General features: G+C 41.8%; 1 protein-coding gene across 1 annotated transcript in view; it reads right to left on the bottom strand.

Annotated features, from left to right (window-relative positions):
• Positions 1 to 13,766, bottom strand: part of rims2a (regulating synaptic membrane exocytosis 2a) — a 247,373-nt gene that overhangs the window by 190,544 nt on the left and 43,063 nt on the right. The window contains exons 5-6 of the mRNA XM_061216000.1: positions 11,277 to 11,487; positions 8,168 to 8,179 (exon numbers count right to left, since the gene is read on the bottom strand). Of these exons, the coding sequence (XP_061071984.1) occupies positions 8,168 to 8,179; positions 11,277 to 11,487 (223 nt within the window). The remainder of the gene's footprint in view (positions 1 to 8,167; positions 8,180 to 11,276; positions 11,488 to 13,766) is intronic.

Below are 13,766 nucleotides of genomic sequence, written 5' to 3'. Positions count from 1 at the left end.
TCCTTTGGCAGTGACATTTTGTGCTTAGCTGTCATTTTAATTCCTGTGAATTTACATAAAATCTACCAATGCAAGAAAAATCCAGTGACCACTTTTAATTCAGACACACTGTCACTGAGCTCCCTCTGGTGGACACATGGCGTCACTGCAACAGATCACATTATAGACCTATGTGAGGACACTGAGCGGAAAGGTTTTCTGTGTGAATTTACATTTGAAATAAGGGCACCTTAATGAAAACATAAAATAGAGTCATGGACATCATAACTAGAACTGGAACACCTTGTATAGATCGTATCACTGCCATACATTTGAAAAAACATTGTTTGTTGGTGCACTGCTATAGGCATAGAACCACTCATATCATCAGCTGTGACAGCAGCCTATAGCCTAGCAGTAGCCTAAGGTACATGACTGGAACCCGGAAGGTTGGTGGTTCAAGTCCCGGTGTAGCCACAATAAGATCCATGCAGCTGTTGGGCCCTTGAGCAAGGCCCTTAAACCAGCATTGCTCCTGGGGAGGATTGCCCTTTCTTAGTCTTTCAATGGTAAGTTGCTTTGGATAAAAGCATCAGCTAAATAATGGTAATGTAGTAATAGAGAAGAGTATTATTGCATATGTCACAAAAGCCATTTCAGCCCAAATGCATTAATGTACAGTAATAGAAATGTTCAATGTTTTGCTCCCATAAGTGCAAAAAGAAAAGATCGGGGTAGTCAAATATTCATGCAATGATAAGTGAACTGTCATTCATATCAGATTCCATGCTCCCACCTCTCACCCCAACTAAACTTAACATGTCATTAGAAACCCAGGTACCAGGGCTGTCTAGAGGGCAGTTTAGCATTGACACAGTATATTTGTGTTTCTATAACCATGCTTGGTATATGGCGAAAGAATCCGCCAGAATTTGATATGCAGGTATGTCCATTATTGAGTCTCTGTGTTCACCTATCCATTTGTCTATAAATAAGCAATGAAAAAAAAATCAAAATGGTATTATCGGTTCAAGTCAGCTGCATTTAAAAAGGTAACTAAACCGTGGTATAAAATCCAGCTGTGACCAGCTTGAAATACCATCTACCAGCTGTTTCAAAACATAGCTTGAGTTGGTCAAACTAAAGCCTTTCAGTCAATCTAGTAGCAAAAGAACTCACAAAGGAAAACGTGTATCTTAATGATCTTAAGCTAACCGTCGACATAAATTTACAATAATAGTATAATATGCATTTTAAAAGATCTTAAGATCTTAGTGTGTATTTTTTATGTAATACCATGTTATTAGGAGGGAATTTCAGGAGTGACATGGAGCCTCTCTCACATGCGCCTGAGCGGTCTCGCACGTGGAACATTAGTATTTAATGAGAGTCTAATTTTAGGACTCCGTTGCTCATAATAGATCCGACGCATTATGGCGCTTCATTTTCCAAAGCAGAAGGAAAACAAGCGGTGATGTATAGCTAATATAGAACGCGAATTCGCATCAGGACAGAAGTTGCCGTGCGAAGTCTCACAGAACCACCGAGACGGCATTGTTTTTAATGCGCGAAGCCACAAAGGCGTTTGTTTTTCTGTTGAACTATTTCAGCTCGTCGAAGTCCCATTACTTTTCCTTTCTTTGTGTTGCAAACACCAACCTCTCTCTCTTTCTCTCACTCTCCTCCTCTCATACACACACACGCACACACAGACAGTTGAATATAGAAAGAATATTTGAAAATATTGAAAGGAATATACTGAAAATAAACTGCGCAAGCTAGGTTTTGAAACAGCTGGTAGCTCGTTAACCAGTTCAGACCAGCTATACGCTCAACATGGCTTGACCAGCTAAAGCCACGTTTTGAAACAGTTGGTAGCTGGTCATTTCAAGCTGGCCACAGCTGGATTTTATAGCAGCGTAGGTTAACCTTCATATAATTCATGTGATAATACACTCTACATATTAATTGAATTCCCTGTTCTATGCAGCGTCTGTGGGAAATATTTCCACCCACCAAAGTATCCAGTATTGCATTTTATTAACGTGACTGAACAACACACCCACACCATCAGCGATATTACAGTAGTTATAAGTGCCCTCACTGCTACAGTAGCCTACATCGCTAGTCCGGTTAGACATCTAGAGTTGTGGAGAATCGTTTGTCAATTTTGATGAAAAGGGGGTGCATGAAAATAATCATTGGCCATTGACCCATGATACATAGACCTTCAAGTTCAGCTGTCTTACCCATGGTGGAAATATTGAGCATAGTCTTGATCCAGCGGCAGCAAATTTATAATCCTCTTGGAAGTGAAAATCAACAGCACGTGTTCCACGCGGAAGAGACCACAAAAGCGCGAGTCAGACTTTCAGTACCACGGACAGCTCGAGCACAGACTGACTGCAGTCGGGTGCGTTAATAGTTCCGACAAGAAGCAATTGATCCAGTTCAATCATCGCTAATCAATTATACGTGGTAGTTCATCCAGAGTTAAAACCCATCCACGATAATCCCCAAATATTCCTGGAGTAAAACGCCGTTTCAATGTCAAATGACAGCATAAAAAAGTAACTAAAAAAGAACAAGGTGTAAATACGACCCGATAATCCGTGGGACTGTAGTGTTTGCTTGGGGGAAAGGAAGATCTGATCGAGCGAGCAAGACGGAGCGTAATCGTGTTTCTTGCCATCACTCTTTTAGTAGTTATGTCTTCATTATTAATAAATGCGCGCGTGAGGCTCCAGCTATCGGAGCTGCTTCCAGCTCATTAAGAATGCAGAGCGTCTCCCGCGAAGCCACACGGCCCAACTGTGGTCAAAGTCGCTGAAGTGTGCTGTTACACGCCTGGGACTTTAACAAAGCATTCGCCGGGCTATTTATGATATGCCGCCACATTATTTAATATAGGGACCAATGCTCTTGAGTTCGACATTTAGAGCAGGTGTTTATACAAAGTGCTTTACAAACTGCCAAATATCTCATTTGTGTGAGCGCGTGCTGTTTGTGCAGCTAGATTTCTTTGTTTTTAATATCCTTCATTTCATTCATTTTTTCCTTCCGGTTTGGCACAGTCCTGTAGGCCTAGAGGATCTGCCCATGTAGTACATTTAAATACTTTAACCCTCTAGACACCATTAACATTTTTTGAAATTACAGACTGTAGAAGAAAAATTTTGTTTCACCAATATTCAAGCCACACGTATTGGCACCATGTCCATTACAATTTTGATTAGCATTATTGTTTTAATGTCTTAAACCCTACAGCCAGCCAACATCTTAACCGACCATAGTCAGCATTGGCACATTGTACACTTGCAGACAATGACACATCTCACTGCATAGACACTGCATTCTTCAGCAGGACAGACCACTTGGCTGTCCACTGTGATTCTTCAAAACATTGACATGAGGTGGCAAAATATGCAGGCCATGAATGTGGGCTTCTCATATGCGCCTTTCATCCCCATAACAGTGTACTTTCACTTTGAAAAACACAAAAACCATACAGTGCAACCAGATATCAATGCTGTAATTTACAGGACTGGGAATTATAGTTTTTTCATGAGTTATTTTGTTGACTTACAGCTGAATAGACTAAGCAGGGCCTTGTTCAAGGGCCCAACAGCTACACTGATCTTATTGTGGCTACACTAGGGCTTGAACCACTAACCTTCCAGGTCCCAGTGAAGCACCTTAGGCTATATGCTTATATGCCCTAGGGAAAATTTCATTTTGAGTAATATCCAGGGGGATTCACAAATTCCCTCCACCTGTGGGGTCCGGGGCTTACGTCGCCTGCAGTGGGTGCAAACATTTGGGCACTCCCAGTCTAAGTGTTTGTTACAATGAATCTGTAGTTAAACATGAGATCTTTCCGTAAATTTTAAAGCAAGATTACTTTTTATTTTAATTTTTTGCTGTTTATAAATGATAATAAAGGAAAAAGGCCCTGTGCAAAAGATGATTACTAAGGCCCAGCCCCAGGTGATTTACTTGATAAAATCAACCATAGCTCCAGGAATGACGGGTGAAGGTTTTGGAATGGCCGCCACAGTCCCCAGACTTGATTATTATTGACAATTTGTGGAGACATACCATACATGCAAGGAAGCCAAAAAATATCCCTGCGCTAGATGTGGTCTGCCAGGAAGAATGGGGAAAAAGTCCAAAAGTGAGAATTGAAAGACTCTTAGCTGGCTACAGGAACAGTTTACAAGCTGTTATAGTTGCCCGAGGAGAAGTTACAAAGCACTGACAGGTTTTCCAAACTTTTGCACAAGGCTCTTTATTATTTTGAAACTGTACAAAACTTTTAGAAAAAAGTTATCTTGCTTTAAAATTTCAAGAAATGTGTCATGTTTAACTTTGTACAATTTAGAAGTCAGGTTTGCTTCTGTTCACCTAGATATTCATTGTAAATGACTTTTTGACCAGGGGTGCTCAAATTTTAGCACACCACTATGAGACAAGAACTGACATTTTAGGATTTTGGTAGCCCACGTGGCACATAAAATCAATAACATTTAGCCCACAAATATTCTTTCAACCTGGATTATTAAGGCCACATTTCAACACTTTCAAAATTCAGCCTTGTCTCCTTTGTCTGATGGGTGATGTCCAACATTTGCAGGGTTGCTGATACAGGGAGACTAGTAAATATTGATGCCGGTTCCCTGAACAAGATCTCTCTCCACAGCTACCATCGCGCACGGAAAGGAAACGCTGATGGAAAAGAACAGATTTCACTGCTAACTCTTTCACTGACACACAAGCTAATAGCACAGCGCTCAGGGGTATAGCAAGCAATGCTAGTTTCCCCCCCTTCCCCCAAACTATGGGCCCCTAGAATGATCACCACCCCACCCCCTTCTCAACCACCCTTCCAGTGCACCACCCAGATGAACCATTTCTGTCTTCACTGATACAATGTACCCTCACTGGTTCAAATATTTACCTTAGAACTGATTTAAAATTAAAAAGGGTGTAAGATTAGAATGTGTGTTGCATAAATAGCATTTTTGGTTATGCAAATGTATTTGTTTGACAGTGAATACATACATTCAGTCTCTAGAGTTTACAGAGAATGGAGTGAAAAAAGAAAAAAGAAAAACATCCTGTGAGCGGCAGTTCTGTGGGAAAAAATGCCTTGTTAATGGGAGAGGTTAGAGGAGAATGATCAGACTGGTTCAAGCTGACAGGAAGGTGACAATAGCTCAAATAACCATGCGTTACCACAGTGTCATGCAGAAGAGCATCTCTGAGCACACAACGCATCAAACCATGAACGGGATGGGCTACAGCAGCAGAAGACAAATAAGTCTAAAAGAATAAGTCTAATAAAAGTCTAATAAAGTGCTCACTGAGTGTATATAGATACTGTAATGAAAGGTGTCTCAGGCTGGTCTGTGTTCAAGGCTATTTGCACCTTTGACCGTGGTCATTACATTACATTGAGCAGACTGTTATGCAAAGCAACATACAAAAAAGTGAATATCAATAACAAACTTCAGAACAGGTTGGATGAGCTTCAATTAAAAAAGAATCAGTTGGACAGCCATGCACATTACTTCCAGTACACATAATAGGCCAAGTCAGTCAGGAGTTACGACAGAAACTACAATATAAATACAAATACAACTGAAACAATCCTAGATTAGACTACAAAGTACAACAAGGGGCAGACGATCAGGGTACTCCCGCAGAGTACCCTGGCAGTATATGACTGTTTTGGATGGCATGACACTGGGGCATAGATGCAGCCCAGAGGGAAAGGGTGTAAACATCTCCGTCTCGGGGCAGGTGCTGACGTCAGACACCCTTGGGCTGAAAGAGAATCTGGTCACCCGGCACTGCTGGGGCAACCCAATCCCAGGCCCTATGGGACACGGCAGGGCCGCTCACGCCACAGTCAGACTGACTCCTGACTGCCCCGGCCCCGGCCCCGCCACCCCTACCCCCATCCCACAGAGCACTGCGCTTGGGCCTCAGTCACATCCAAACGCCCCTCTGCCTCCAGCCCAGACCTGGGACAAATACGTACGTCATGGTTTAGGATTCAAAAATGTGTTTCTGTGCTTGATTGATCTTGCCCGGTGCAATTGAGCCAACCATGGGAGTGCCATTAGCGAGGTAAGAGTGCTCGTCTGGCAGTGGGAGAGTTCCAGGTTCTAATCGCGTCCCTGGGGGTGTTGAAATGTCCCTGAGCAAGACACCTAACCCCCAGTTGCTCCTGATGGTGCCTTGCATGGCAGCCTTTCGCCATTGGCATGTGTGTGTGAATGGGTGAATGAGAGACATTAATTGTAAGCATTTCTTTTCCGAAATGCAGTCCATTTACCATTTATAATTAACCAAGAGGTCCAGAAGGCGAGGTTTGCACTTTTCAAGAGTATTTCATAAGTTTTAATGCACTAGAAAAACTCAGTAAAGCGTAGAAAAGTATTTGAATCTAAAACTATTATATATTTGACCTACGCCTGTTCCAGTCAGACAGGACACTCCAGGGATGGTGTGGCAGGAAAATTCCATAGATTCAGCATATACGAGGTGGCATATGTCACAGCATGCTCTGTACCAAACGTCAAGCTAAACGACACACTGACAGCCCGCTTCCCAGAACGGGCCTGTCAGTCAAAGTCAGACTAGCGGTTAGCAATGCTTTCTGTAGAGGATCAAGCTACTCAGAAATGAGACTCCTCCTGCTAGCCTGCTAGGCTAAAAAGCATTAGCACTGGAGCTATAGTGATATCAGAGAGAGGAGTCTGAGTAAACAATATGAGAGGTAAACATGGTTTCGGCTGAAATACAGTGGTACAGTGATGAAGGCTTTTTGTAGGCCAGACAGTTTCTTCCACCATGGGTTCCCTTGGTAGATTTCCCTTGCTTTCTTCTCTTCCTGTTTTTGATTCCTGCTGAATATAAGATCTGTGGTTAGGGTATGCTTAACAGCTTTACTAAATAAACGGTTGCGATATTAACAGATGTAATTGACCTCTCTTAAGCGTATGTTAACCACAGACCTTATATTCGGCAGGAATCAAAAGCCCTGGGCGACCACATTGTTGGCAGGTGTTTGTGGTTTCCTTTCAATCAGCAGCCAAATAAATCCTTAAGAACAAGGTGTGTGAACACTTTAGCCAACGAAAGACTCAAATTCATCACTCATGTTAACACACACCTGGACTGGGGGTCACCAACCCTGTTCCCAACTTGATGACTTCTCTAGCTGTTGAATGAGGTATGCTATGTTATGGTCGGAAAACCTACAGGACCATTGATCTCCAGGAACAGGGTTGGAGACCCCTGCTATAGAGGGTTAATCCAGCAGGCGTTGAGGTCTTAATTTGATCCCTGGGGGGAGACAGAGTTCAGAGGACGCCCCTCAAGGGCTGACCTACCATCAAGGTGTGGGGGGAAGGGGCTGAGAGTCCCAGCTATGACAGCCAGAGCATCATAAAACAGCAGCAGGCTTCTGTTACACAACAGCACCTGCCGAACCCTGAAAGACAATCCCCTGCGCTATTCACCTCCCTCAACAAAGGGAGGCTCTCGCACCTGATGGGCGGGCAGGGGAGGGAAGGTCCATCACTGTTCCAGCAGCTTGTGAGCAGACATGCCCGCAGCAAGCCCAAAACCCTCGGCTTTCACAGACAGACACCCGGGGAGACAGAGTAACGGGAGCACTGTGACTGTACATCCCCCACGGTCCCCCGTTCAGTCCACTGCTTTTACTTAACGCACCCGTGTATTCCAGTACCGTGAATAACCAGGATAGACATCAAACACAGCTCTAGCTCTAAGCATTTTGACTCACCACGTGTCGACAGAACTACTTCAAATACGTAATTGTCTTGGATTCAAATACTTTTCTGCGCTCGATTGATCTTGCCTGGTGCAATTGAGCTGACCAAGGACCAAAATTTGGACGGCGGGGTTGGACTTTTTATTTCATAGGTTCCAATACACCAGACAAGCTCAGTTACAGGAAGTGAAGAAATGTATTTGAATCCAAAACAATCACGTATTTGACCCAGGTCTGTTTGTCTGTTCCATCTTACCATTAACTGGTTACCTGGTTGAGTGTATTAGGGTGTGAGTGACACATTAAATCTACACAGCATGCAATGAGAACAGCACATGATGTCAAAGCTAGTCACAGATAATATAGAAGAAAAAAGATGCTAACCACTTTTCCTTCCTGTTGCAGTTCCCAAGAAGCAGGTTGGCAGCATGCACAAAGGGGGAGAGAGCAGAATTAGCATTAACACTGTCTCTGACTGTGTCTAGTTATTAACATAATTAGCATTAGCACTGTATAGATTATGGAGAATCGAATAAAGTGGTCAATACACCCCGCCACTGTGACGCCCCTGGGTGCAATCAATCAGAAAATAAATGTGGGGATTAGGTTATAGTTGTGGTTACAGACTCCCCCTTGTGGTCACCATGAGAAACTGCAGTAAAAGCTGCATTTTGAGGATTGTTATTTCATCCAATTATAGTAACCAGCAAGTAAGATGATTATTTTCATTTATTTATTTTTTTAATCCAGACATGCACATTCATTCAGATAAATAAATAAATAGATAGAATCATGATAAAGCACTGTGGCACTGGCATGAGAATCCCAGATTCTACTTTTGCCTGTGTTTCATAACCATTATTATATTACATGTTATTCAGACATAAAACATGACGCACTTGAATGATGTCAAAGTTGCAAACCTGTGGCATATTCAAATTCAAAGGTCTTTCTTGGCAAATCACCTTTGACAACTAATCTTACTGAGAAATGTACTATTATGTGTGTAGGCACAATTTAAAAAAGCATGGCATTTTTATCTGTAATTGCAGATTATAGTGGCTGAAACTATCTGCTTCCATTGTCTGCATTATGAAAAGTTATTTGACAATAACAAGAAAGCATCTTCTGTTGAAATTGTTTAGTTTTTTTTAATCAGTGCAACTTTATTTCACGCTGTTCTTAAGAAAACTCTCATGCACACTCATGCAATACTGAAAGAAATTTTTCAGTATCTAGTCTTGATTCTAGACTTTTGATTGTCTTTGAAGTCTGTTATTGGCATTTGTCAACATGAGGATCAGAGTTTTGCCAATGATGAAAGAAACTGAAAAAATGATGATGAAAGAAAATTCCAGACTAGCATCAAGTCATTGACCTGATCTGTATCCAATCCAACATGCAATGAATAAACAACAAATTATTAAACATGACTACTTTCATTTCCATAACATTAATATGTCCCAAACATTATGGTGTCCTGAAATGGGGGGCTAAAAACAAAAAATATAATCCATCCATCCATCCATTATCAGCCACTTATCCGGAGTCGGGTCGCGGTGGCAGTAAACTAAGCTGGGTATTCCAGGCGTCCCTCTCCCCAGCAACGCATTCCAGCTCCTCCTGGGGGATCCCGAGGCGTTCCCAGGCCAGGAGAGATATATAATCTCTTCAGCGGGTTCTGGGTCTACCTCGGGGTCTCCGCCCAGGAAAAAATATAATATAAAACCAATATAGTAGAGAAAGTGTACTTTAAATATATGTGAATTGGTACACATGTAAAATTGTCGAGTACATAGACAGCTATTGGAGTGGAGCTCACTGTATACAGTATATACATATACGTATATACGCTCCGTGAGCAATTTATTACCTGAACACCAGATTGTTAATGCAAATATTTAATCAGCCAATCATGTGGCAGCTACTAAATGCATAAAAGCATGCAGACGTGGTCGAGAGGTTCAGTTGTTGTTCAGACCAAATGTCAGAATGGGGATGAAATGTGATCTAAGTGACTTTGACCATGGAATGATAGTTTGTGCCAGACAGGGTAGTTTGAATATCTCAGAAACATATCTCACTGGAAGTCTCTAAAGTTTGCAGAGAATGGTGAGAAAAGCAAAAAACATTGAGAGTGAGCAGCAGTTCCGCGGGCAAAAACACGTTGTTAATAAGGTGAATGTCCAGACTGGTCAAAGCTGACAGGAAGGTGACAGTAACGCAAATAACCACACATTACAACAGTGGTATGCAGAAGAGAATCTTTGAACACACAACGCGTCAAACCTCTAAGTGGATAGGTTACAGCAGCAGAAGATCAATAAGTCTAAAAAAATAAGTCTAACAAATACCGAATAAAGTGCTCACTGTATTATGTACATACATACATACAGACTCTACATACACATAGGGAAAGTGTTATTTGAACATGCAAGCCACACTCTGCTTGATAAATGCTTAGTACTGTCCTTCCTCAATCTCAATTTAAACTCCTAACATTCAGTTCAGCATAGATTTTGTCAGCACACATCATGACCAGTCGGCTGTAGGTTTGATTCTTAGCAAGAGTTGTGTCTTAATCTGTGTGTTCCGATGTATTCATTTGTTGAATATAATGAGAAAACATCCTATTGTGCCTTCATCATGGCCACGGCCATTTAATTTCTTTCACTTTTTCCAGTTAAAAACCACTTTAAAACCAGGTGCAGGGGAGGTAATTGTGTAGTGAACAGTATTAATTAGGTTGTGGCGGTGCAGGGAAATATGGTGCAATAGTCAAAATGGTCGGCTCTGGAAATGAATGCCCATGGGCTTGAATCCTTGAGGGGACATTGTGGCATGGAGCAAGGTAGTTGCTCCATAGTTATAAATGGGGGACAAGGTGTTTTATCACAAGAGATAATCCTGGGGGTATATCACAAAGTATGATTACAGAGTAATCTGGATATGTCCACCAAGCAAAACCCGGAACCCTTCCAAAACTGGAACACGGACTGAAGTAAAAAAACCAACTGCTCTGGATTTTACTCAGTGAACTCATCCAGCTAACTCAATAATCCTGCTTTGTGATATGCCCCCTGGACAGCCAAGCCATCCAATTTGCATGCAATTGCAATTTCCTAATTTGGAATGCCCAATTACACGTATGGTCACACTACAGTGCACATTGCATCCTTTGTTGTCAGTTCACGGGGATGAAAACAAGCTTGTGCTCTCCTCCAAAGCATGTGATGTGACTGCTGTTTTGTTATGCAAAAAGTTATCTACTGTATGTTGCAGCTTTTTTTATGTTATTACTGGTCATACGGTAAATCTTATCAAGAGTTTATGTGAAGAAAACAATGAATGCAATATTGAAGCTTGTAATTAGTTATACAGGAAAAATGAAAGTTTGATTTGAGGCTGAACCTGAATTGACCGGTGCATTTGCATGTGCAAGCGTGTGTATGTACGTGCTAGGATGCTCGTGCACACATTCCAATGCGCCTACCTTATTTGACCGCAGAGACACGCGACCTCCACATCGCGCGCAGAATTTCGTTTGGCAATATGAACAGACGTGACCGCAGCCGTCGGCGAACTTGGTCTTGTGGCAGATTCCGCAGGTGGGCGCCTCCCCCTTCTGCTCTGGCGTCAGCTGCGTCTCCTCCCCCATCTTCTTCACCTGCTCCTTGTACACCTCAAACTGCTGGTGTAACCTCCTGCAGGAGGTGCAGAGAGCCCAGTCAGGAGCAGCACCTACCGTATGCTTCTGCAGATTTTACTCCTCTAGAACACGCCATTAGACCAAAAGGTGGTCGCACATTATGTGACTTGTGGGCTCCTAATTGTTATTTCCAGATAGGGAATTGTAGGAAAAACGTTAGGTCTTAAGGTTACTACTCTCTAGGTGTGAGATACTGTTCCGGGCCGATCCTACAGCAGGTTCTCGGTTTGATTCCCGGTGAACAATCAGGAGGTGGTCCCGTTTATGAAGATTTCCTGATCTCGTCGGGAGCCCGTATAGCGGTGTTTCTCAACTCCAGTCCTCAGTACCCACTTGCCAGAAGGCTTTTGTTGTAACCAGGAACTCACACACCTGTTTAATGACTGGACCAATCAAACCACAAAAAATGCCCTTGATTAGTTAAATCAGGCGTGTGAGTTCCTGGTTACAACAAAAACCATCTGGCAAGTTGATCCAGAGGACAGGAGCTGAGGAACACTGCCGTATATTCTATGCTATCATCTGATCGGTTGTCACAGTCTGACCTCACAAATTGTGAGAAGGCATCCAAGCTCCAGACGTAGTAACCTGTGAGAAAATCGTATAATGTACGCCCGCCCTTCAGCTAAGCTGCACTACACTCTCAGAAAAATTGGTTCCAAAAGGAACCCTTCGATTCCGTTGATGATCCCGATGTAGTTCAAGCATTCTTTGCCGGGCAGAATTATTCACTGTCTGGCTTTCACACTGATAGAGGGTTCCATAAAGAACTGAAAAGGCTTCCTCTATGGAGATGAGCCAAATAACCTTTTTTTTTACTAGCTAAATTGTGTATACTTTTGAATTGTGATAGATAAAATAAACGTGCTTCCCTCACTCAATATATGCAATATATAAAGAGCATAAGAATTTTTCCACTTGAAATACTTGCGCATTTATTGCAAAAACATGCAGTACAGTACATACATACATACATTCAGTATGAGATTAATTCATTGATTCTTAAAAGAATACATCCAATTGTGCCTTCATCATAGCCACAGTTAGGCGATATAATTTCTTGCACTTTTTTCCAGTTAGAACCAACTTTAACCCTTAATGTGTCTTAAGGGTAAAAAATGACTTGCCACTATGTTTAACAGCAGAGAAAACCCACAAAATTCTCTTTTTTCAACTTGAAATTTGATGAAAGTTTGTGATGAGTGACAGGTTGTTTCTTCATGCAAAATAGATTTGGGGTTTAAAATTAAATTAAGCTGCTTTATTTTCGGGGTTTAGTGAAGGCGGGTAATTTTTTACCCTTCGGACAAGCGGAGTATACAGAATGTTAAGACGACACAAGGGTTAAAACCAGGGGGGTGGGTTTTACTCAATGAACACATCCAGCTAACTCAGTAATCTTGCTTTGCATATTGCATCCTCTGTTGTCAGGGGCTGAAAACAAGCTTGTGCTCTCCTCCAAAGCATGTGATGTGACCGCTGTTTTTGCATGTAATGTGACAGCTGTTCCAGTTTATCTATTCTCTCATCTGGTCAATTGTAAACTTTTACTCTGTAACAGCTACATGTTTCCAGGAAAGCAGGAAAGTCTCCAACTTCTCTTTCAATATAGGCTTTTTTTTGTTGTTGGATAAGATAATATTGTTATTCTCTTTATCCAGGCCATAGGAATGTACATACTGCTGGATATACAGTAATCATTTCCTACATTCATAAGGTTTTCCAAATCAAATCATTATTTAAGAAGTTGGAGTCTTGCTAATATCATAACTTGACATAACAAAATGGTGAGAACAGGCCATTCAGCCCAGCAACGCTTGCCTTTTCCGACCACTGAAGTGTACCGACTGCTTAGTTTACCTAAATGCTAAATAGTATCTAACACCATACCAAGCCTGGTCCTGTAAACCTCCAGTGTTTCTGCCACCACTACATGTCCTGCCAAAGTATTCCACACAGTGACCACTCTCTGTGTGAAAAAATATTTCCTAATATCTGTGCAGAATTTATCCTTTGCCAATTTTCATTTATGCCCTCTCGTTCTGCTAACCAAACTCACCCTGAAGAATTATCTGCAGTTCACTTTGTTAATCCCTTTCATTAATTTGAAATCCCCTTTATGTCTCCTTATACTCATCTTAAAGAGATTAAGAATCTTAAATACCTCCTCATTACCTTTATCTTTTATACATGGAATCAATCTGGTTGCCCTTCTCTGAACCTTTCCCAATGCCTCTATATCTTTCTTATAGTGCGGTCCACTAAGTGTGGTCA

The sequence above is a fragment of the Conger conger genome, chromosome 1, assembly GCF_963514075.1.
Source record: "Conger conger chromosome 1, fConCon1.1, whole genome shotgun sequence".
NCBI lineage: Eukaryota > Metazoa > Chordata > Actinopteri > Anguilliformes > Congridae > Conger > Conger conger.
This window is presented reverse-complemented; position numbering and strand designations above follow the sequence as displayed.